Source organism: Solanum verrucosum, unplaced genomic scaffold (assembly GCF_900185275.1).
Source record: "Solanum verrucosum unplaced genomic scaffold, falcon-dt-bn FXZP01000205.1, whole genome shotgun sequence".
Taxonomy (NCBI): Eukaryota; Viridiplantae; Streptophyta; class Magnoliopsida; order Solanales; family Solanaceae; genus Solanum; species Solanum verrucosum.
In genome coordinates, this window is record NW_026019950.1 from 1,631,942 (window position 1) to 1,656,204 (window position 24,263).

Below are 24,263 nucleotides of genomic sequence, written 5' to 3' on the forward strand. Positions count from 1 at the left end.
AATCACCTCATCCACTATTACAATCCAATAACACTAATCATTCATACAAGCCATCTTCATCACTAGCAAACATAAATATTGTACTACTTTTTTTTATTAAATAACAATTTTTTATTTAAATTTAATTACTATTTTAATTTGATATATTTATTATGTTTATAAGTAACTAAATCATATGGTCATTAAAATTTGAAAAAATAACAACTATAATCATTAATTATTCAGATCTAGACACTATCTCTAATCATTTACAAACAAAAGTATATAAATATATAAGTTTGAACTATAGATTTTTAAAATATTTCTTTTAAAAAAAATAAAAATAATTCACGTCCAATAATTATTGAGGAGAGAGAGCACTTAAGATTTCAATTAATAAAAAAGAAAAAGAATCAGTGGCGGGTAAGGGAGTGAGGATCCGCGTGATTAGCTCAACGAACTTTTTGAAAATTTGAAAAACAGAGGCCAAGACGGTTTCTCTTACCTTATCTCAAAACTCCCAATCATCAAAATCAGAGAGTGACGGCACGCAAACCGATGCTCATTTCTATCACAAAATTATAAACGAAAAATAAATAAAATATATACACGCGTAACATTTATGGTTTCTGGCTTACCTTCTGTTACGTTCTTCATCATTTGTATGAATGATTATTGATTTGATCAATTCAAAGATCCGAAATTTCTGAATAATTTTAGCAGAGATTTTATGATCTTTACGCAATTGGAATATTATTGCGAATTGTAATTCATTCATAATTGGGTGTAAGGCTTGATAATCAATACGCGAGGCTGTTGTTGAAAACAGGAGATTAGAGGAGTTTTTAGATTTGGAATAGAGATTAGAGATCATGAGTGGAGATGCAGAGCCGAAGCTTGACGATGATCAAATTGCGGAGCTTCGTGAGATTTTCCGGTCATTTGATAGGAACAATGACGGAAGTTTAACGCAGCTTGAACTCGGATCGTTGCTTCGATCATTAGGATTAAAGCCGAGTAATGATCAATTGGAGGATTTAATCCAGAAGACAGATAGGAACAGCAATGGATTGATTGAGTTTTCGGAATTTGTGGCTTTGGTGGCGCCGGAGCTTATAGCGGCGAAGTGTCCATACTCGGAGGAACAGCTAAAGAAGATTTTTCAGATGTTTGATAGGGACGGTAATGGTGTGATCACGGCGGCGGAGTTAGCGCATTCTATGGCTAAATTAGGACATGCACTTACACAAGAGGAGTTAACAGGGATGATCAAGGAAGCTGATAGGGATGGTGATGGTTGCATTAGCTTTGAGGAGTTTGCTCAGGCGATGACTTCCGCTGCATTCGATAATTCCTGGACATGAAACGCCTTTTCTTTCTGGTTTGTGCTATTTTTGATGGTTTACTTTTCTTACTTGATTGATATGTTTTACCTCAGCTGAGTTTTCCGAAAACAGTCCCTCTAACTTTATAAGGTAGAATTGAGTAGAAGTAAGGTTGTGTATCATAGTTCTAGTGCTTTGTTTAATTATTCCGTGCAGCGAATGAAGTTCCTCTTTGAAAATTAAAATGGCATTGGGAAATGGATAGGCATAGCCCTTGCTGTTTTTGGATGGTAAAAAGTCTAAATATACGAGTATTGTCCTTCGGGATAAAGTGAACACGAATGTTATCAATTTGTGTGACGAGTTGTTCTTCTCTTTATATAGTAGTGGTTATTTGTCAGTAATAAGCTAATTATTGAGGGGTTGAGTTTCATCCATATCCGTTTTCTAATAGGGAAAATTATACAAATTGGATTCATTAGATAAAGTATTTACCCTGATTGGACACGGCCTAAACTGTTTATCTGATTGCCCCCTTGTTCTATTCACTGAACCACTGCTTCTTCATCTTTGATATCATCATAGTATATATACTCTATTGATGTTTGCATACTCTAATGGTATCAAACAATAATTGCGCAATCTTTTTACTAAAACACAACTTGTTCCTCTTTGATGCCATTATATACTCTAATGGTATCAAGGAATAACTGGGTGGGGTTTCACTGAAGCATTGTTTCTTCCTCTTTGACACCATCGGAGTATATATATATACTTTGATGATATCAAGCAATAAACGCGCATTAGTGATTAAAAATAGGGGGTATGAAAGTAAAGGAATAGCCGCTTGTAAATAGTTTTCCTTTTTGAAATACAGTATGCTTTTCACTTTCTAATATGGTATCAGAGTCATTGTCATATCAATTCTTAATTTTATCCAATATTGAATATTCATATTATAGTTCTACTTGTTGCATCAAAGTCATACTTGTATCAATTCTTAATTTAATCCAATATTGAGTACATCCACATTTCATATGTCCACTTAATTCTTCTTGTTTTTTTTAATTGCCCAAAATATTTTAGTTCATACCTGATGGTTGATAAATAACCATGCAGGCGAAAGAAAAAACAGACTTGGGCTCGAACAAGGACTAATTTCAATCAACGAAGCTATCAGGCTGAAATAGATGGGAATGTTCCAAAATGAGTTCATTGTTCAACTTGGTTTTTCCAATTTTGCCAGTCTCATTGTTTTGTTTTTGTTTATTGTTTTTTTCGTTTTGGTAGGTAAGTTTTTGTAGCATAATCCATCATTACAGAAATGAAATGCATTTGGAAGGACGAAACAGACCTTCAATCATATGCTTGTTTTATTAAAATTTTAACCCAGAAACACTCCTGCTTTCTGCAGTCCTTCAATAAAAGGTCCTGTAAACTTTCCCAACATCCAAAAACCTTCAGGTTTGGCCACCCAAAACATGTTTTCATAAACATCAACTCAAAATATTTTCCAAAATAAACTAAAATCAGATCTGTCACGACCCAAGCCTAGGGCCTAGACGTGACCGGCGAATGGGGAACCCGAAGGAACCCCAAACAAGCCTCATAGCGTATCATTACACATCCTTGGTCGCGGAAGCAATTAAAATGACCATAAGCGATAAGCATAATCAAGGGGAAAATCGGGACTAAGGGAGCAAGAAAAAGAAGAAGAAATGATACATAATTACCATAGATGAGTCAAGTTCAAGCATAATACACAACTTGTCCAACATCACCTCTAAACATGAGTACTTAGCGGGGGCCAAGACAAACTACCGGGCTCACCCTCATAGTCAATACATAACAAAAAAAAAAAAAGTCTTATACATAGCAAAAAATCATAAGCAACGTCCCCGGAATGGAGGACTCACCAATAACCTCGATAGAAAATCGTATTAGCCACGCCGAGGAGGATGGTCAAGCGGTGCTCCGGTCCCTACATGGTGACATCATGTAGGCATAGAGTATGCATTAGTACGTTTGAATGTACTAAGTATATGGGATGCAATGCAATGCTACAATAGATGGACATCATAGGAAAAATGCATAATCATACCCGATAGATAGCACATTAATGAAATGATATATATAATGACGCTTACATAAAAATCATATTTAGTGGGACGTAGTACATGTGTGGCGCGTGACCATCAATATAGTATTTTCAAGGTCTACCACCCCCTTGGAGAGGCGAAAGAGGTACAAACCCCTCAATGTGGTTACCCGGGCCTACCACCCCCCGAGCTAGGGACCAAGGTACAAACCCCTCGATATGGTTATACGGGCCTACTACCCCCCCATACTAGGCAACCAAGGTACCAACCCCTCGATACGGTTATACGGGCCTACTATCCCCCGTACTAGGCTTGGTCGACTCACAACACTATATAGAGAAATCATACACATGTATCCCTTTCATCATCATTTCAATAATTATATAATCATCCGACTCCTAGGATGTACATTGGACCTTCCATTTTCTAAGAATTCTATAAATGACATTTTATCAAACACATGATGGGCTATTGTTCATGTAGATAAAATTATGTCTTTCAAGAGTACTAAGTCCAACCAATTCCGAAATACATATAAATCAGCCCACCAACAACATACATATATATATCAACCTTCATAATTTGATCATGGAAGCATGAAAACCATAAACATCACATAATAATTTCATTTCATGATAATATGTAAAAATAGACCATAATAGAATGTGTAGTAGTAATTCCATAATTCAAGAGTTCATAAATGATCATAAGGACCCATAAACTTGAAATAAAATAGAGGATAAATGGTTGGACTTGTGGAAAGGAAGGTTTCCACAATCAACCCACATACCTCAACTTTGGAGAATCCTTGATGAAGATTGGAATGGAGAATTGAAGCTTGAGATTGAGTCTTGAATCCGAAATTAGAGCTTGAGATCTTTGAATTTGGTTGAAGATCTTGGTGGAATTTTGGAGAGGGCTTAGAGAGTGTTTTTGAGTGTTTTGGAGCTAGAAAAATTTATAACTAAGTATGGGACATATCCTCTTTTTATAAAAGAAAAACGTCTCCAGCCGCTACAGTAACTTTGCTCACTGGAATTTGCAATTCTGCCGAGACAGGTTTTACGAAAATGGTCATAACTCCCTCATCCTAACTCGGAATGAGGTGAAACTAGGTGCGTTGAAAAGCTAACTCAAAGGGCTTTAATTTGATAGGTGGTGGCCCTTCCAGTTCTTTGTGTGCTAAGAGATATGCCCCTTTAAAGTTGACCTTGAAAATCGCATTTTTTGCGATTTTCGAATTTTGATACGATTGTTCTAAAATTCGGGTTAGACCCATTTCCTACTCAATTTGACCCCCTGAATAAGAATATGAAGTCGAATTTCCGAAATCATGCACGGATTTTGAGATATATGGAAATTACAATTATAGGTGTTTTCGAAGCACATTTTCGGGCATTTTGGAGTCGTTTCAAGATCCAACTGCAAAAGTTCACAATGATGATGATAGGAATTAGGACACCTCCGATGCTTTCCTGTTACTGTAACACTTTTTCTTCATCCGCTACAGTATGTTTTCAGCAGTTCTCACAACATGAGCAAACAGCAAGACTAATCAGGTCAAAGGTCATGCGCATCGTAAAACTGTCGCAGTAAAACCTCAGGTAGCAGTCTATTTCCAAAAGACAAACAACCAATCCGAATGCATACGTACGTTCGATAAAGCTGAGAATTTGACAGGAATTCAAAGGTCCAGAGCAACTATTGTTCTATGCATCAAACTTACAGGACATTTTACGTATAACTAGCATATCTAAGTATCTAACCATAACACAATGACCCGCTAAAAGATGAGACAAGCGAAATAGCAAAATAGTTTAATGGAATTTGTTTTGCATAAGCTAGAGGATTAATCCCTTAGGTGAAGATGGCTTGGTAGGTTCCTCGGTCTTGGAGGCTTTTGGGGACTCTGAAAGAGCATGTATAGGCACATAACCTTCAGCCGAATTTTTTGCCTGTTCTTCTTCTGCCATCTTTTCCTTCGTCTTCTGGCCCACTTCCCCTGCAGCCTTGGTGACCTTATTGAAAGCACCAGTAACCCAAGATGCCCCTGTCAAAACATATCTGTTCTTCATGATGGCAGATCCAGCAGTGCTAACCGTCTGCTCAGCAGCTGCAAGAGCTGATTTTGTCTTTTCAGAAACATGGAACTTCTGGTCCATTTCTTTCACTTTGTCATTCACAATTGTTGCTCCCAAATTAATTTTCTCACTAAGGCCAATCTTTTGGTCTAAAGAAGCAACTTTTGCTGAGGCAGTGGATGTGAACTGGTGTTTCTCATCAAATGTCTTGGCTTTGTTAACTGCATCCTTGCCCAAGATGAAGCCCTTTGCCAACATGCTGCTCACAACATCTTCTGCCTTTTGAATAGCAGATCCACCACCAGCTGCATTAGCACTCTCAGTTGCCTGTGTGTGTATTTAGGAGTATACCGTGTTAGGGATTACCAAACAGTAGATAAAAACCAGAATGTCTATATAAATTATACAGACCTTGATTGGCACTAGAGCTGTAGGAGGCAGCTCGTAGTCAGGTTCGGGTACTATTGTGACCGACTGATCAATAATTGTTGCTCCCTGGAAACCACAGATGAGCTTATCAGTTGACACACCAAAAGAAAGAGAAGACGAGGGGAATGCAAAAATATGGAAAGCTAATCCTTCACCTTCAAAACGAGCATAAATGCAAGCTAACTAATCAATCAATTGCAAGACTTTCAACAACTAAAGTTTTTTGGGCTAGCTGTTACCAATTATGTCGTTTAGGCTAATGCAAAGGAAAGAGAACAGGAGGGGATCATTCATATCTTCTTAACTACAATTTCCTCCCTAGACTTTCTTCTGAAGCATTTTAATCCTGGGAACCTTTTAAAGAAATACGGCTACAGTGACTCAGTCACTCAGTACAAGTAAAAGCCATCAAATGGCTGAGGGAGAAGGCCACATATGCATCAGATGGGCATAGGGTTGATTTCAAAACAATTATTCCTTTTTGGTTGCAGAAAAATTCTCTCACAGAACTGGGCTTCAAGACTTTCAACTCAAAATTTTGTGGGCTAGCTGTTAGTCACTTTCACTTGATCTGTTACCAATTACGCTGTTTAGGTTAATGCAAGGGAAAGAGAATGGGAGGGGGTTATTCATATCTTCTTCCCTTTCCGTTCAAGAGCACATAAAGGAACAAAAGAAGAGAAGGCATAACCCTTCGGGATGGCCCAGTGGTTTCAGGTTTGGGCTTGGGACTTCCATGTTGGAGGTCTCAAGTTCGAAATCCCTTGCCAGCGAAAGCAAAAGGGTTTTTCCTTCTGGGTTGAGCTCGTCCCACCGGGATTGCCTAGTGTGGGTTACCTCTCCTATGCGGTTTGCAAGCTATTGCATAGGAGCGGGGGGTTTACCCTGTGCGCACCCAAAGGGTAGCGGCTTTGTGATAAAAAAAATAAGAAGAGATGGCCTATAAAATAATGAAACAAAATAATGAAACACTGACAACTAAAATCCAAATATGAATTTTGATAGAAAAACTCCACCTTCCCCTCAAAAGAATTGTAAGTTTCTTTGTGCTCATGCATTTTAAAAGTGACAAACTTCTAACAGTGAAATAATTGCCTGTATCATGGAACATAACATCCCCTTTTCATCTTCTAATGAATACCAGGGCTCCAGCATTAAAAGCTGAAATACAGAGGACCACTGGCAGTGCAGAGTGCAGTACTACACGGATGATTAGCTCTAATAGTATCTAGATTCTTAAAGGTCTTACAAGTTTAAAGTGGCTGCCTCTCAAAATGTTTACTTAAGCTACTGAAAGAAAGATCACAACATGTCTTAGAGAGCATAGCAAATTTACTACCAGCAACACACTGTGCATGTAACCCCTCTAATATTAATCAACATGCAACCCTATCCCTGGTGTAAATGACAATAAAGGGCCAGTAGTGATTTTTAAAAAAAATAGAACACCAAGGATGGACCGAAGCACATACTACAAAAGCCAAAAGTTCTAGATACTACATAAAGCCTCAAAAGGAACTAACACACCAACCTAGTGAAGCAACTGTTACATTAATTTTCTAACAAGAACCTCAGTTTTTTTTTGCCATTGCCTCATTTGATGAAACAACAAATGTCATAGACAATAAGAGGATAAATAATAAAATATTTTAATAAGAAGACCAGTAAGGGGCTTTTATCACTTCTGATAAAAGACGCTTACATAATTTAATCAGGAACTCATTATCTTTTGCGGAAATGCACTCAATGACACAATGAAATTCAAATGAAAATATATTATCTTACTGCCCTAAAATCAATCATTCAATAAGAAACTTACCAGCATTTTCAACATCAAATCTGTAAGACTTAAACTAGGGGAAATTATTATACTTGTACTGTTGTACAATAAAGATTTAACATAGGAGTTCAAAAGACAAGAAAAGTAAACTTACAGAAAGAAGAACTGCAGTTTCTGCACCCTGGGGATCCTTGAATGTGACATATGCAATTTGAGATCGCTCATTCTCACTAGAATAGCCAGAAAAGTAACTTGCATAAATCCATAAAAGACATATGCAACAAGGAGCTAATATTGTATCAACTGATTTAATTTCTTTTTTTGATAAGAACTGCTTTTAAATTCTCAAAATGAAGGTTTTTTCCGATTTCAAAATATGCCTAGATGGAAAACAGATAAGAGGAGGAGAGAAAGGAAATTACTTTCTATTACAAACACTAACCTCATCATCTCAACATATTCAATATCCCCGGAGAACGAAAAGAACTCCTTGATATCTTGCTCCGATGCACCCAGAGAGACATTGCTCACTTTCACTGTTCTAGCCTATTATGATGAACAACAAGAAATGAATAGTAAGAGACTTGACGACATAGGGGAAAAGGCTATGCATTTTATATGTTGGTTTTTCTTTTTCTTTTGAGAAGGTTAGTGGAGAATCCTGTAACCTTGCCGTCATTAAGCAAGACTTTTCTCACTTGTGGATTTACTGTTATGGAGGAGCAAAACCGGAGGCATTCAGGAATTTACACAAAACTTCTTAAGAGTCATAGCTGTAAGATGGGTGTTACCACATATTATCAAAATCCACTATTGAATAGGATTTCTTTTTATAACCAAGAAATCCCCGAGGATAGTAGCACACGATTTGAAACTCGATCAATAATCGGCACACTACAGAATAGGATATTGAATTTTACTCTTCTCATAACAAAATCAGTTTGATATTTCAGTCCCAGATACTGTTTATCTTTTAGAAATGATCTTCTTTTGTGCATTTATCATTCTATAGAGTAATGTCTCATATGAGAAACTGAGACCACCACAGAACATCGTAACTGACTAAAACCACAAAACTTGAGGAAGAAAAGCATACATTCAGAACTCAAAATTATTCCAAAAATACACTTGGTCGTCCAATAAAGGACCTTATTGTTTCTCAATCATTGGTTGCAAATGATACTAATGATCTGGAATCTAACAATCTTCCAAAAGCATTTTAATCAACATTTCTAATGTAATTAATTTTTGTAACAACAAATGGCACTCACATATGAATTAAGCACTTCAGCTTCCTATATGCTCGAAAACAATAAGAAGCACTACATTGTAACATATTTTATCTACCAAATCCAAGTACTAGGATATCACTGTGCAATAACAACTATCGACACCTACCTCACTAGAACTAGGGCATTTCAATGGAAAACAATTACAAACACATAGCCATATTAATAAACCCGACAAAAAACAAATTCAACCACAGCAAATCGAATCCAATAGAACAGTAATTCATAGATTCTAAACAGATCAAACTAATTCACAACTATAAAATAAAAACAAAAACAAAAACAGAAAGAGATGATGAACTACTCACCGACATCGAATCAGAAGAAGATCAAAGAAACACAATACAGTTATTTGAAGCAAATATATTTGTAGAAATTGAGCGGATAAGTTACGTAGAAGAAGAGAGAAAAAGGGTATATTGAGAGGGGTTGTGGGTTTTAGGGAGAAAGTGGTGTACTTCAAAAACGTCAACGAGTGACGTGCGAGAGGGAGAACACTGAAGAGAAATGGGGAAAATGGATACGCTGTTTTCCTTTTCGAGGTAAAGAGAATTTATAACTTTTTGCCCCCTTACTTCTTATAAATTGTATTTCTAAACCAAAAGTAACTTTTCTTTTCTTTTTACTCCTTGCAGAAAGAATCAATTTAAAGGGATTTTCCTTTTTCCAATATTAATAATATTTTTTATATTCCAATATTAATAATATTTTATAAAAAATATATTATGTATAAACATATAATATATATTAAAAATATTTTATGATAATCATCATTAATGTTACATATAATAAACTTCAAGTACTAATATCTAAAAGTAAAAAAATGTATTTAAATAGTATCCATGAGTTGTGGTGTTACTAGTGTTTATCTTGTTTATATTCATATTCCTTTTAATTTTCTTTTTGTTAAATAGGTTACAAATCCATTCAGTTTTTCTTGATACACAAAATTATAAATTATTTTTTCGTATATTTTGTTTATAATAATTAAACGAGATTTAAGCGTCAAATGTCAATATATAACAACATTTCACTATAGCCGTCATAAAATTTTCTGATAAACATTATCACTATTATGAGTTTGATTATATTGAATAAGAAGTTTGCTCTTTACTCAATTATTATTTAGTTCTTTCTTTTAGAAAAAATGAAATTTAAACAGGGAGAGTAATTTCTTTTAGGTTATAACTATTGAAGCTTCTGTAAGTGTTATTCTTTCTATCTCACTTTATACCTTGAAACACATTCACTAAAGATTAATATTGAAATTAGCTATAAACTTCATCATCGGTGGTATTCAATATATATTTATCACTAAATAAAACTAGCAACCATATTTTTACAGTTTAACTATAAAAAATTTCTTTCATCAAATCTTGTTTTTAATAATTCTTTTATAAAAGCTTAATATAGTTTCACAACTATTTATTAGATAACCCTAGAGGAAAGATTCATTTTTTAAAAGTACTGAAAAAACAAATCCAATAGAAACAAGGTGAAACTGTAGGTTCAAATCTATCCCTTCACGCAAATAGTCAAAAAATAGAAAGAACTTGAAAATAAATTCTCAAAGAAAAATATGTTTAATTACATAATTAACTCAATATAATCATAATTTACACCACTATATTAAATTAGTTGAATAAATATAATATTAACCATGTTTAGAAACTTGAGAATATGATCATCTTGATCCAACTAGAGTAAATGAATTGGTGAGAACAAATAGTCAATAAAGAAATGAATTGGAGTCAAATAACATTTCTATATAATTATGCATATTTTAGTATATCCTTTTGTGTTTGTTCAAATAGAAAGCTTAAGGGTTAATCTATTGAGTACATCAATAGGAGGGTAATGTAAATGGTGTATCTATCTTAACCAATAAGTATTCCCTTTTACTTGTTCAGATACATTTTATACTTTTATTAAAATAATATTTTACTAAACTACCTTGAGATTTTGATATAGATATTTGGATTCTTTCATGTGATAGAAGTTGAGCTGAGATAAGCCCATTTCCCCATTATTTATCTACTTGTTCTTGCTAGAATTTGTTATGAATTTTCTATCTTATTTGGATTCTACACAATTGTGTTGATTTTTAAAAAAAAATTCTTAGTACAAAAGATTTTTACAATGTAAAATAACCCTTCTGCGTGTATCCCTTTCCTAAATCAATTTGATCAAACTATACTCATTTTATATAATTTTCTTTATGGTTTGATTTATCAACGCTAAAATTTATAAATATTAGTTTCTGCATGACGTCTTATTATTTCGATCCCAACAATTCTATCGCTGTTTCAAAATTTTCTATCTCAATTCAATCAATCAAGCTATTCGAAGCTTAGGTCAAAATCAGACCGATTTCACTAAAAAGTGCTTGTCAGAAAGGCTATCCCGTGAAATACCTCCGATTCCAAATCTGATTTTTGCTTGCCCTCTTTCGCCGAGGAGGAAAGAATAATCTTCCAATTTTTTTTATGCATTTCATTAATCTCTATTTGGCCCGCTTCAAACAAAATGCGGATGGAAATTCCCCAATAGATTCTACAGATTCGAATTTGGACAACTGAAAGAATGCCGCTGACCAGTGTGACCGGTCGATTTATTACTTTCTATTTATTTATTTATTTTTCTGAAAGTTATCCAGTTGAGGCATTCTTGATTGATTGAGACAAAACCTCCATTTGGTCGTGCTGCTCTGATGTTGTTGTGTCGTAATTTGACTATCTCTAGAAAAATCACTTTTTGAAATGTTCTAAGTATAAAACAATTTGAGAAATACTTAGAAAGAGTCGCCACTTAATTTTTTAAAGAAATTAAGAAAACTTATAATTTTCAAAGATTTAAACAGAAAAAATCATTTGAAAATATCGGAGAGAGTTCGGAGTTCAATTTACACTTCGAGAAGGGTTTAAGCATTCGAAGTGTCCGCTAACATGCGGTTGACCTGCGACTTGACCAAAATATATTGGACTTTTTTTAGAAAAAATAATTTAATATAAAAATATATAATAATTTACACTATTCGATTAAGTTTGAAAATATAACTAAGGGATGAACCATTTTATTCTATCTTTTTAGAGGAAGAGACCTAAAAGGAAAATATTTGAATTAAGGTGCAAGTGATTAGAAAATAAATTTAAAAAAAACTAGACTAATTAGAATTTATTTAGTTCATTTTAAAATATATTAAACCAATTTAATAAATTAAAGTATGAAAAATCATTTTTTTGAATTGATTGACTAACCTTTTTGAAAAAATAACTAAGTAAGTATTTATTTATTTACACTATTAGATTAACTTTGAGAAAATAGTTAAACAAAGAGCGATTTTATCTTTTAGGAAAAATGGGACCGTAATTGAAATATTTGATGTAGAGACAAGTAATAAGAATTTTAACAAAACTAAATTAGCTGGTTTTTATTTGAGTCATTTTTTGGTTTATGAAAAAAACTATTTTAAACTAAATAAAAAAAATGACTAAAGATTATAAATGAAAATACAAAAGTTGATAAAAATAAGCTTTTTTTTAGAAACAAAACAACACAGAGAGATAGTTCGTCTTTTGGGGAATTCGACTAAGTTGATTTGCGATTATAAAGTTAGAGTTAAACAATAAACAATAAATAATCACAATTATATAATTAAAGAGTAAGGGAGAAAATGAATTTGGGCCTCCTTTTGGGCCAAATTCGCTGAAATTTTTGAGGTTTAATCCTAAACCCGTTTTTGTATACATCCGATGTATATCAGTGTATATCGGATGTATACAGCCCATTTTTCTGCTTTTCGGGACCTGTACGTCAACTCCAAAGACTTGTTCTTCGATTTCTCAAGGTTGGATGACTCGATAAAAGAATTTTGGGCCTTTATGACCCTCTCAAAATGCGAAGAGAAAAAGGAGTCCATTGGGCTCCATCCGAGGTGGATTTCACAACAAGTAAACAAACAAACAAACAAAAAGAACTATATTAGCATAAAGAAAACAACACTTAGATAAATGAAGAAACACGTTAGCTAATTCACAACATTCACTGAAATCTTCATGAAAATATGTATTATCCTATTAAGGCAAAGTGGATTATGAAATTGCATATGGCTAGAAACCAAAGAAAAATTTGACTAATTATACAAATGAAGGAGGGGAAATTCGACCAATGGTTGATCTCTATCTCAGACTCAAGTTTGAGAACATTCATTTACATACCGTATACACATACAAGAAATGAGACCAAAGCATATAAGCACATGTCATTGAATTAGCTCAGGCCAATACTTTAACAAAGATGTATTCATAAACAAACAAATAGCATAACTGAGATTCTCTTTACATGAAGAAAATTGGACATTTGCAGACCACCAGGCAAACAAAATTGATCAAGAAAATCTTATTCATAGTCATACGTCATTTACGCTATATTAATTATGCACCAAAATGCATTCAATTTAAAGGAAGGAAAAAAAACTCATCTCAAACAATATTTAAACTTACTATCATCTACTAGTAGCAAAATGCCAAAAGTTTGGATGCACTAAAGTTGAAACAGAGAGCTATCAATTATGCCTTGGTTACACATAAATTCATGTGACTATTCAACAACAAATATTGCATAGTTTAGGAAAAAGAAACATACAGCAACACTTAGAATTAAAAAAAAAACAAGTGCAGGACATGCATGGATTTCAAGAAATTAACCAAGCTTGAGGTGACTACAAGTATAAAGATCATAAACTTACTCCAAATAAAATACCAGCTAATAGTAACGCTACTGGGCGTCGGCTTTTCCTCCGAGGTTAAGTACTTTTAAACTTTCATGGTAACTATCATTTTGACATTCCGAAAAGTTAAATATATATAGGAACACTCTTTGACAAATTCCTAAATATTAAAACATGCTATGAATATGAGAAAACTCAAACAAGAAGCCGAAATCATGGCGTAGAGCAACAACACTTCAAAAATCCAGCAGGAAATATAACAAAATTAACATTAGAAATAGAGAGGGGCTAACAGGAAGAAACCAAACCTCGTAACTAAATGAAAACAATCATATTTAAGACGAGAACGAAATCAAATAGCCATAACATCAATTTGTACGGAAAGATCATGACCCCAAATCATGAAACTAAGCAACCATTAATTCATGATAAAAGAAATTAAAATCTGAAATGGAAGGTTACCTTTTCGGGGGCAGCGAACTGAGACTACGAGCTTGACCGTGAAGCTACACACCACCACAAATGAAGCTCCGATGAGCTTCAGAAAATTCCAGTTAAGGGCAAACTAGAGGGAAAATATAAGTCTATTCTTGAATATCTAGTAAGAAATTATTGTGCTTCCTTATCCCCCCATAACATTGAAAGAGCAAGGGTATTTATAGGCTGAATTGAGAGGGAAACAGGCAGAAAATTTGGAGATTTTGAATTCGAAATTCGAATTCTCTTTGCTCTTTTTCAAGGCAATAGTGAAGGGGATGGGAAATTCTGAAAAAAAAGGGAAAAAGGGGACGGGAACGGGGATGATTGGACGCGATGTTGATTGGTGCCCTTCTTTTCCGTGATTTGTTGGGATTTTCCAAATTTTCTGGGATTTTCGTGAAGAAGGAGACGCACAAGGTCGGGTTGTTGTTGTTGTACGCTGTGTATTGTATTGTTGGGTATTGGGTATGTTGAATGTATTGTTGCTGTAAAAAGGAATGGGTTGGGTTGTTGTTGAAGAATTAAGGGAAATGGGCTGCTAATATGAGGAAATGACTTTGGGTTGCTGAATAATGGGCCTAGTTTTAATAGGCCCAAAATGGGTCCGAAAATGGGTTTGAGGCAAGGTGAAAAGGGTTATATCTTGGAGTTTAAGAAATAATCAAATTGAGTAAAATTAACAAATTCGGTTAATAATTAGCTATGACAAATTAATATAATTAATTAATGAGCTTCTTAATTTTGACGAAATAAAATAATTAACTTATTTATAAACTAACTAATTTAAATAATTCAAAATTATAACTATAATTTATACTAAACTAATTTAATAAAATACTTACTAAAAGTTTAAAATCTTTTGAGATGATTTTCGAAATGTTTATAAAATATACTAATTATATACAAAATTATATAAAACATATATATTACATAAAAAATATAAAAATGATAAAATTGATTAAAAGTAACTTGAAAAATATTTTGAACTTTACAAAGTCAATTATTTCAAATCGTTTGGAATTTAAGAAACTCGATGATTAATATATATTGTGGAGGTCCAAAATTGGGTGTCAACAGATGTAACGTGCAGTCGTCTCAAGGCAACAGGATGTATGGTATAGGACCTTCACCCCGATCGGAGTCCCTTAGATATGATGCAAAAGGGCTTTTTTTCCCCAGTTCATGTACGTGGAATGATTTCCAGTGCGCAACTTATCCTTCTCTTCTCCGTTTCGTGGCTATCAATGATCGTCTTCTTTCTTTTTCTCAATATGATTCTTCAAAGATGCTAAAATTGACTATCTCATGGAAGGGAGTGGGATGTGAGAGAAAGTCTTATGATCCAACTATCTCTGCTAAATGGTTTGACGCCTGCATTTAAACTAACTCACCATATGCTAGTATGCTAGTGTGCAGCTGAGAAAATATATAAAGAATTTCAAGTGATTGTGTGATAACTTTTTCTTCTTCTCAATCATTCAAGATATTATGTGAATTAATATATTACTGAATCTAATGAGTTAAACTTAAATTTACTTCATTAAAGTTTCACTCTTTAGACAAATAAATTTAAAAGCTCTCCAATCAACATTTAAGTCCTAAATCCACTCAATTTTCACTTGTGTGTCAATATCATATGGTTCATGCCTTATTTTATTTGTGTGCAATTGTACATTTTCAATGCATTAATTTCGTGCTAAAATCAAACATATTGAAAGTAGTGATTATCAAACATGCATCACCAATTTTGTCCATTTCATATTAAATTGCTTTCAACATTTTATTATGAAAAATCAAAAAAATATTACTCCCTCCATTTGTATTTATATCCACCAAATCAATTCTTACTTTATCATTTATATTCACCAAATTGAAAACAATAATAAATTTTATGTTGGTGAAAATAATAAATTTTAAAGAGTAATGATGTGATTATTAATTTTATTTACATATGAAATATTTAATTAGTAAATATAATGTGGGATTGTTTTAACAAAATATAAACTTGTGGGTCAACTTCTGTATTTAAAAAATCGCATGTCCAAACACTGATTCCATATCCTGATATGATATTGCATGGCCAAACGCCTACTAAGTCGCCCTTCAAAATAATTGGCGTTATACAAAATCTATATGACATTGAACTTGTTCTTTCGGACACATCTCAATCACCATATTAGTTGATGGAGGATTCTGTTAACACAAGAGTAAATATAAGCCTATCACATATTGTGGATTCATAGAGACATTCAACACAAAACAAAACAGTTTCCTACCTTAGCCAAGACTTGATCAGTGCCACAGTAACTCAGCTAAACTTGATAACAACCATCAGTTCAACATCCGGACGCCCAAAAGGGAAAAAGACACGGTTTTAAAAGAAGGGATTAATAAAATGAACCTCGAAGACCCATTTTCGTCCACTCAAGAGGTTCAGAGAGCAATCAACATTAACCCAACAAAAAAAAAACATAGATAGGGAAAAAGATATCATAATATGGTGGAGAAGGTGCTTTAAACAACTGCTGCATTGAATACAAGTCTCGGAATAGAACAAAAACATACAATACATTTGGACAAAAAACAAGACGTCCATTCATCCTGCTTGCATCTTCGTTGAAATCATCATTATGTAAACAATAAAAGTTACATACAGATCCTCTGCAACAACTTCCTTGCATCCCTTTTTCAATATCTTAATAAGTAAAGAACATTTTAGTGTTCTTTTTTAGCTAACCCATTGTGCCAGATAAATGTACATACAAAAAGCCGGAATAAAATACACCAAACTAGTCTTTTGGGGATCCCCCTTTTAACTACACAGAACATCATTATTAGTAGTGAAGAAAGTCTTTCAAGACAAGATTGTTAATGCGCACCAGTTCAGAGCATCCACCTGACAAAAAAATATTACCACATGGGGAGAAGTTCATTGCTTTACACCCTCTAGAAGATCACCACACTTCAGCAGTTGTGCTCAAGGTGGTATCACTAACGCAGAACACCCTACAAAAAAAAAAAAAATGATGCAGAGAGCAAAATATACGAGTAAACAATAAATGTTGTAACAGAAGGCACAAAAGGAAAAAAAAAACACAGCACTGACACTTGATGCAACATCATGATGTTTGTGATACACCCATTTAATGCAGCATATGGAGGCATCCTATCAACAAATTATTTCAGACCCCGCAATGCGACAAGAATTATATCAAAAAGAGATTCTCAAGATACCAACATACTGTTGACAAATCACATGACATATATCTAAACATTGAAAGGGAACCAAGAATTATGTCAAGAAGATAATTTCAAGATATCACCATGGTATTGACAAAATGCACAACCACTCACATAGGTACATTGAAAGTGAAATTCCTTAAGCCAAATCACACACACCCAATAGGTCCGACATGATAGATGGTGAAACCTTTGGTCCTAAACGACACTATTTGTATGGAAAATGATGAGAAAAAAACAACCCAAATAGCAGGAGTTTTGCAGGATTTGTAATCTGATAAGCTAGCAATAAGCTCATAATGGAGGATGGAGCTTTTACCTGCATCATTACAAGCGTTTAAAAAAAACATGAAATCATCAAATCTGGGCAACTGATGAAAGTAGCCCCATCTGTTCAGTAAGATGATGCATATGGTTTAGTTTATCCCAATCACTCTCCTGAACTCCTAGGAAATCCTCTTCCACGACTAGGGAACCAATCTCATCCGTATCCCCAGTGAGAGGGCTTGCAGGGGTTGCAGAGAGAATCTGGTCCCAGAAAATATCATTAATCGCTGGAAGCTTAGGCATGTCATCCAGCAAAACATCACCATCTGTGTTTGCTGAAAATTCATCAGAGACAATTGTTGTTAAACCATCCAAAATACCTTGCGCTGTGTCAATATCTGGCACATTTCCAGTCTCAGACATATTAAGGTCAAGGTCAGTTACTCCAAGAATATGAGAAAATGCAGGCAAATCATGGACTGCCTGAGAGTTCAATGCATCAGCTTCAGGTAATACGGGAATATTGGCCTCCCCAGGAACCACAGTAGTGGATGATTGGGTCTCAGATATGATGGATGAACAAGAGTTGAATGGAAATCCTGAATCTGACATTAGATTAGGCTGTGAAGAAGTTGACATTACTTCTGAGAGGGTAACACTGGAAATACAACTGGATGCACCGCTACTGTCTAGAGAATTTTGAGGCGGGAGGGGATTATTAGTCAAACAGTCATTTGTGTTTAATCGGTTGTCCAGCCTCCCAGATGCATTTATTTTCAGAATCTGCTGCAGCAACACTTTTGCAGCCTCGGTCATTGAAGGTTGATACCTGACTACCTGTCCATCTTGCAAAGCATTGACAGGCTTGCACGCAACATTTTCTTCAGACTGTTCAGGAAGTCTCCTTTTCTTATTAAGCCCAGTAATATGCCTGTTATTGCCATTCTGTTGATGTACTAGTTGGGCAACAAAGCCAGGGCTCTGCATGGCCTTGGCAAGGAACGACATCATTTGTTGTTGCCTGTTCTCCATTAATTGAACGCGCTGCCCAACAGTCACCAATTGGTGATCCATCTCCTGCTGCTGCTGTCTCAACTTAACCAGCTCCTGCATAAGGACATCCTTATCTCTTTTAAGCCTTTCCACCTCTTCCTCTATTCCAAACTTCCCAACTTCCACACAGGATGCAACAGATGCATTTGGTACTTTGGAGGTGGTTTGTTGATGGCCCTGCACCTGAGGGGTTTTACGCCTGCTTATACTCTTCAATAGGTGTTTGTAGCCTCTAAGAAATCCCTCGTTTGCAAATTCCCAGCGGTCTGGATCAACCTTCCTGAAACCCTGATTGATGAAGGGGAAAAGCAAACTATAAAAAGAATTACAGTTGCCCCGCGGGTACAAGGAGACTCCATATCATATTAAAGAAAGGCAGAATACACAACAATGGCAGAACTACACTCTGAAGAAACTTAACTCCCCGGTCACAAACAAATCCCTGAAATCCATCTATTACTCAAAAAGAATTTGACAAGCTCTATTACTTACAAAAATTTAAACTGGATGGTTAATAGGCATATGAAAATAAATAACTTTGCCTGGTTGTTTGGTGGATAAATATAAACGTGGGAAGAGATGCCAAATTGTGCTCAATTGGGAGGAAGTGAACCTGCTGGCTTGCTTCTGCATAAGCTCTCCACCACTGTCTAGCCTGACCTCTAACTGGAAAGTAGTGAAGTCCACTCAATTGGACTCTAAAGACCCATGTTATGCAATATCTCCTAGCAACGGTCTAAGGAACTCCTGAGCATCTTCACTGCAGGATCACATTCCATCAACTATGTTGGCGATTCAGTATGTACATAAATAAAGCAGTACTAAATTTTGTGACAAAATGCCTTGGCTCAAAAGCATAGAATAATCTGTGATTTGATCTAAAACAATTCTACCTACCTATTACATAAAACTACCTTTGGTACATTTACTAAGCCACTTCACAGGGTACAAAATAAAGAAGACAAATAAGGGGACAATGTGTGGCGAGGTGAGAGAGATTAGCGGGTGATGGATGTGGGGGTGGGGAGTTGCAAAATCATGGGATAACTTTTACCTCACCTCTCTGAAGAAATATTTTCATCCAGTGAGGTTTATAGTCCCCTTGACCAATTCAATCAATCCTAGGTTCCCCCTAAAAGACCCATCACAACTTGGAATCACTGAGATTAAATCAGAATATCAGACGTAGCATCTTTGCAATTATTTCTCAATTTAGAAGCACTAATTCCCTTCATCATTGATAAATCACTTCCAAACAATGGAAAATTGGCAAATAACCAACTGAACAACTGTTAATAACCCCTAATTTTCTATATACATATATGTTAAAGTTAAACCAACTCATTATCAGTTCATGTAGACATAAAATTTGCAGATAATGATTCCAAATTGCTTGAATGACCTCTGCACGGTGGAACTGTAACATTTTCATCTTAACTGTAATTTTCAACTATCTAAGAAACATAGCCTATTATATTTCAGAAAAAAACAGCTAAAAACGCTAAAAGCGGGAGAAGCAGAAGCATTTAAATCCGTATAAAAAGAGAAAACAAATTACCTTATCACTCTAAACCAAATAACAGTTTGCAGAAACAGAAATTTGATTAGTTAAAAAAAAAAACTGTGAATCAGGAGTTTAAAGATGAGCAAAATTGTACTAACGTAAGTATTCAACTGTCTGACAAAGCTGGAGAAGTTATTGTGCTTGAAATACTTGGGCAAAATATCTCTAGCAAACTCCGGCACATTCAAAACAACAAAGCTATTGTTACTCTTACTCCATGACACCACAGAATCCGTCGATGGATCATCCACCATATCATACGTCTTGTTCAGGAAAGGCGGCGACGACGAGTTCCCCGCCACCGGAGCCTCATGAACTCCGTCCATTTTCCACTTCACAATCGCACCGCTTTCACAACACAATCCAGTGATTCACAAGCTCCACAAACAAACACAAACAGAGAAAAAATTATGCGGAAAATGGAAGTATCGAGATCCGGATAGAGACAGAGAGAAGAAAAAATGAACAACTAGAAGGAGAAAGAAGAAATGAGTGAGTGAGTGAGTGACTGGCACCAAGCGGTGGAAATAGGCAAACGAGAGCACGGTAGAAGGGTCTTGAAGCGGTAGATTTGCGCCAACGAGGCATATTCTTTACTTCTTTAATTCTTTGTCCTTTTAAGTTTATTAAAATTGTTTCAAGGACACTATTAGTTGTATTTGCGTAGTCATCCGAAAATTGTACTATAATTTAGTTATTGCACCCACGGAATTGAGAAAAACTCACTTGCATTCCCGGTGCATTTGTTTACAGTAAAATTTAAATATTTATTTGATTTTAATATGTTTTAATTATTAAGATTTTAAATAAAATTTTAACTTTATTAAAAAGTATTTTTATGTGAATATTTTTTCATTACCACTCGATTCACATTTTTCAGTCACTATCATTAATCATCTCTATCATCACAATCATAAAATCATCGTTATTGTTAGTTATCTCTATTGCAGTCATCAATTATCATCAACCACCTTTGTCATCAAAACCACCAATGCAACCACCACCGTTACTAACAATTAGTGTTAGACAACGTTATCAAATCTACCGCATCCATCATTGTAATTGTATTCACTTACCATCATTAGCAGACACTACCACCGGCATAACCAATCTTTGCTACCAATCACCTCTACCATCACATTTATCACTGCCACTAACACATCACCACCAATATCGTCAACTATTCACCATTACAAAACTATCACATTAGTCACTACAACACCAACTACCTCTAACATTACAATTATTTCTACTACAAGCATTATCACAAGTCACTAACACCAACATTACTACCATTACTAAATAATCTCCACCATCACTAGTGAGTATTTCATTTTTTTAAATCAAATTGTAATTCATTTTATTAAAAAAAATCTCTATTATTCAATTACTTTTTTTAAAAAAAAATTGTATTTTTATTATGTACATTCAGATATAAAAATAAATAGTCTTAATAAATTTTGTGTTCAAATTTAGAAATAACATCTTAATCATTCAGATATGCATTTTAATTCATACGTTTTAATTTCAATGGAAAAGGGTCAAAACTACCCTTAAACTATTCGAAATAGCTTAAATATACCCTTAAACTATATTTCGGCTCAAAAATACCCTTTTCGTCAAACTATTGGGTCACACCTACCCTTCTAGTTAACGGAAGTATCCATGTGTGTGTTAAATGCCACATGAACGCCAAATGAATGCCACATGTGCACGCCAAACAGAACCCACCTCCACATAGACGACTTAAATCTCTAATTTCACTCTTTTCCTCCTTATTTCAATTATTCGGTTTTTGATTAGTTTTTCTTAATAGTGCTCACCGAATACCATACCAAACAACTTTTGTTTGGTTCAATATTCTGCGAATAATATACATCATGACACTGAATATATCACGTCAGTTCATCCATGATCAGTGAAAAATGAAACCATCTAAAGCCCGATCCTAATGCAACCCTATCATGACTAAACAAAAATTTATAGATAAGTAACTACTCCAAAAATCTATGATTAAACGTTAGCTAAACTTTTGAACTTTCCCCAATTATGAATGGAAACCCTAACCCTGGTTTTCATTTTTTTTTCCTATTAGATCTTCATGTTGTGCGTTTCTTCAATTCCATCTATGTCTTTTCTTTTCCGGTGGGTGAGCAATCAATGCCCCTTATAATCTACGCATAATCGTTGAGTTTTGTTGATTTGAAGACGGGTAGGTGAGTTGGTGGCCCTAACTATTTATGGTTTGTATGAATTTGAAATGTATTGATGTTTTATTGATTTAGAATTATAGTACAAAATTGGGTTTGACGAGAAAAATATGAAAGAAGGAACTGATAATCTTTTTAGCAGTTTATAGATTGTGTAGATACTTGTTTAAGGAATGGGGAGCTCAGAAACGGAAGGAGGAATGTTGGAATGCGATACCAGAAGTATTGTTTCTAAGGGAAAGGATGAAATGAGGGGGGAAAGAGTGAAATTAGGGATTTAATTCATATATGTGGCAGTGGGGTGTGTTTGACGTGCACATGTGGCGTCCATGTGACATTTAACACACACGTGGATACTTCTGTTAACTAGAAGGATATGTGTGGCCCAATAGTTTGACAGAAACGGTATTTTTGAGCCGAAAAATAGTTTAAGAGTATATTTAAGCTATTTCGAATAATTTAAAAGTATTTTTGACCCTTTTCCGTAATTTCAATGAAAACAAGCACAAGCTAATTAGGTGACTTACAAATTTGCGAAACAAGAAAGGTTATTATAGTTGTTTCAATTGCAATACCTATTTTCTTAGTCTATTTTCTAACATAATATACGCAAGTAATTTATTTATAATTTAAAGAAAAAAGTAGAAAATAAAAATCAATCAAATTCTATCTATATCATCATGAATTTGACATGAAATATAAAATTATACCTAAAATGAAAGTATGTAATATGCAACATACCAATAACTAATTAAAAGTATAAGAATTGCAAGATCAATACTTGCTTAATTCTCACATTTATTTAAACTATAAACATAAAATTTGAAACTTCATTTTTCCTACTTTTTTTTCCTTGTGGTAAATTTAGAATTTAGAATGGAAGTATTGCATCAAATTCACAAAGTATTGAAGGTGGTTTCATATATTCTTAACTTTAGGGGTCAAATTTATGAAATGTCAAAACTTTCGTGGATAGACTTCTTTTTTACTCCTCTTATCAACCACCGCGTTGTTTCTAATTTCTATTGGACATAATATAATAAATTTGTTCTTTAATTTAGTTGACTGATATCTTGACTTTTTGATTTTGAAGGTGCATATTAAAATTGAATAAATATATACATTTATTATACTTACTATTGTACTAATACTATATTCATCACTTATGACACATATATATACTTATTTAATTTTATATCAATTTCAATATTTAGTTGTGCACATTCAAAATTGAAATATATTTATGAATTATTTTATCCGTTTTTTTATATGTCATCACTTTCTATAAATAATTGGACCGTAATACTTGTCATTTCATAAAATTAATGCATAAATTACCATATTTTTCCTATTATATCCTTGATAGAGTAGTTAATTAGTCTTGAAAATATATATTTTGACCAACCTAGAAAAACTAATAAGTAATTAATATTCATTGGAGTACTTTATACATTGATTAATTACTCTCTCCATTCACTCAAAAATTTAAATAGTCATCCAAATGCATTTTAATTTTTGAAATTTAACATATTCATTATTTATTGAAAAGTTGACTTAAGAAAACACTAAATAAGGATATACGGGTAAAGTTACTTAATTTCTTAACGCAAGTGTAATTTAAAAAGATGACATATAAAAAAATGGAAAAGGGTCAAATATTCCCTTGTACTATTGAAAATAGTTCAAATATATCCCTAGTTATACTTTTGGGCTAAATATACCCCCGTTATACTTTTGA

The 24,263-nt window shown here is 34.0% G+C and overlaps 4 protein-coding genes across 4 annotated transcripts in view; 2 read left to right on the forward strand and 2 right to left on the reverse strand.

Annotated features, from left to right (window-relative positions):
• The first annotated feature begins 795 nt into the window (after nucleotides 1-795).
• Nucleotides 796-2,519, forward strand: LOC125813852 (probable calcium-binding protein CML18). Its single transcript, XM_049493322.1, has 2 exons — nucleotides 796-1,360; nucleotides 2,424-2,519. The coding sequence occupies exon 1, from the start codon at nucleotides 852-854 to the stop codon at nucleotides 1,341-1,343; it is 492 nt and encodes a 163-aa protein (XP_049349279.1). The 5' UTR covers nucleotides 796-851; the 3' UTR covers nucleotides 1,344-1,360; nucleotides 2,424-2,519.
• A 2,556-nt stretch (nucleotides 2,520-5,075) lies between these two features.
• On the reverse strand, nucleotides 5,076-9,503 carry LOC125813898 (binding partner of ACD11 1). The gene is made up of 5 exons (XM_049493374.1): nucleotides 9,291-9,503; nucleotides 8,136-8,239; nucleotides 7,848-7,923; nucleotides 5,896-5,979; nucleotides 5,076-5,811 (listed from the first exon to the last, which is right to left on the reverse strand). The coding sequence occupies exons 1-5, from the start codon at nucleotides 9,294-9,296 to the stop codon at nucleotides 5,245-5,247; spliced, it is 837 nt and encodes a 278-aa protein (XP_049349331.1). The 5' UTR covers nucleotides 9,297-9,503; the 3' UTR covers nucleotides 5,076-5,244.
• Nucleotides 9,504-16,704: 7,201 nt separating this feature from the next.
• On the reverse strand, nucleotides 16,705-20,836 carry LOC125813923 (heat stress transcription factor A-1). Its single transcript, XM_049493401.1, has 3 exons — nucleotides 20,414-20,836; nucleotides 17,751-19,039; nucleotides 16,705-17,197 (listed from the first exon to the last, which is right to left on the reverse strand). Exons 1-2 carry the CDS (start codon nucleotides 20,639-20,641, stop codon nucleotides 17,789-17,791), a joined length of 1,479 nt encoding a protein of 492 aa, XP_049349358.1. The 5' UTR covers nucleotides 20,642-20,836; the 3' UTR covers nucleotides 16,705-17,197; nucleotides 17,751-17,788.
• Nucleotides 20,837-21,881: 1,045 nt separating this feature from the next.
• The window catches only part of LOC125813703 (cysteine proteinase inhibitor 6-like), a 180,455-nt gene continuing 178,073 nt past the window's right edge, over nucleotides 21,882-24,263 (forward strand). Inside the window, exon 1 of the mRNA XM_049493158.1 lies at nucleotides 21,882-21,886. The gene's annotated coding sequence lies outside the window, so the exon portion shown is untranslated. The remainder of the gene's footprint in view (nucleotides 21,887-24,263) is intronic.

Coding starts and splice junctions, on each gene's coding strand:
- LOC125813852 (XM_049493322.1), top strand. CDS start 852: ATGAGTGGAGATGCAGAGCCGAAGCTTGACGATGATCAAATTGCGGAG.
- LOC125813898 (XM_049493374.1), bottom strand. Junction 5,980..7,847: donor AAACTGCAGTTCTTCTTTCT/GTAAGTTTACTT, acceptor TGTGGTTTCCAG/GGAGCAACAATTATTGATCA. Junction 5,812..5,895: donor CAGCTCTAGTGCCAATCAAG/GTCTGTATAATT, acceptor ATACACACACAG/GCAACTGAGAGTGCTAATGC.
- LOC125813923 (XM_049493401.1), bottom strand. CDS start 20,641: ATGGACGGAGTTCATGAGGCTCCGGTGGCGGGGAACTCGTCGTCGCCG. Junction 19,040..20,413: donor TCAGACAGTTGAATACTTAC/GTTAGTACAATT, acceptor TTCATCAATCAG/GGTTTCAGGAAGGTTGATCC.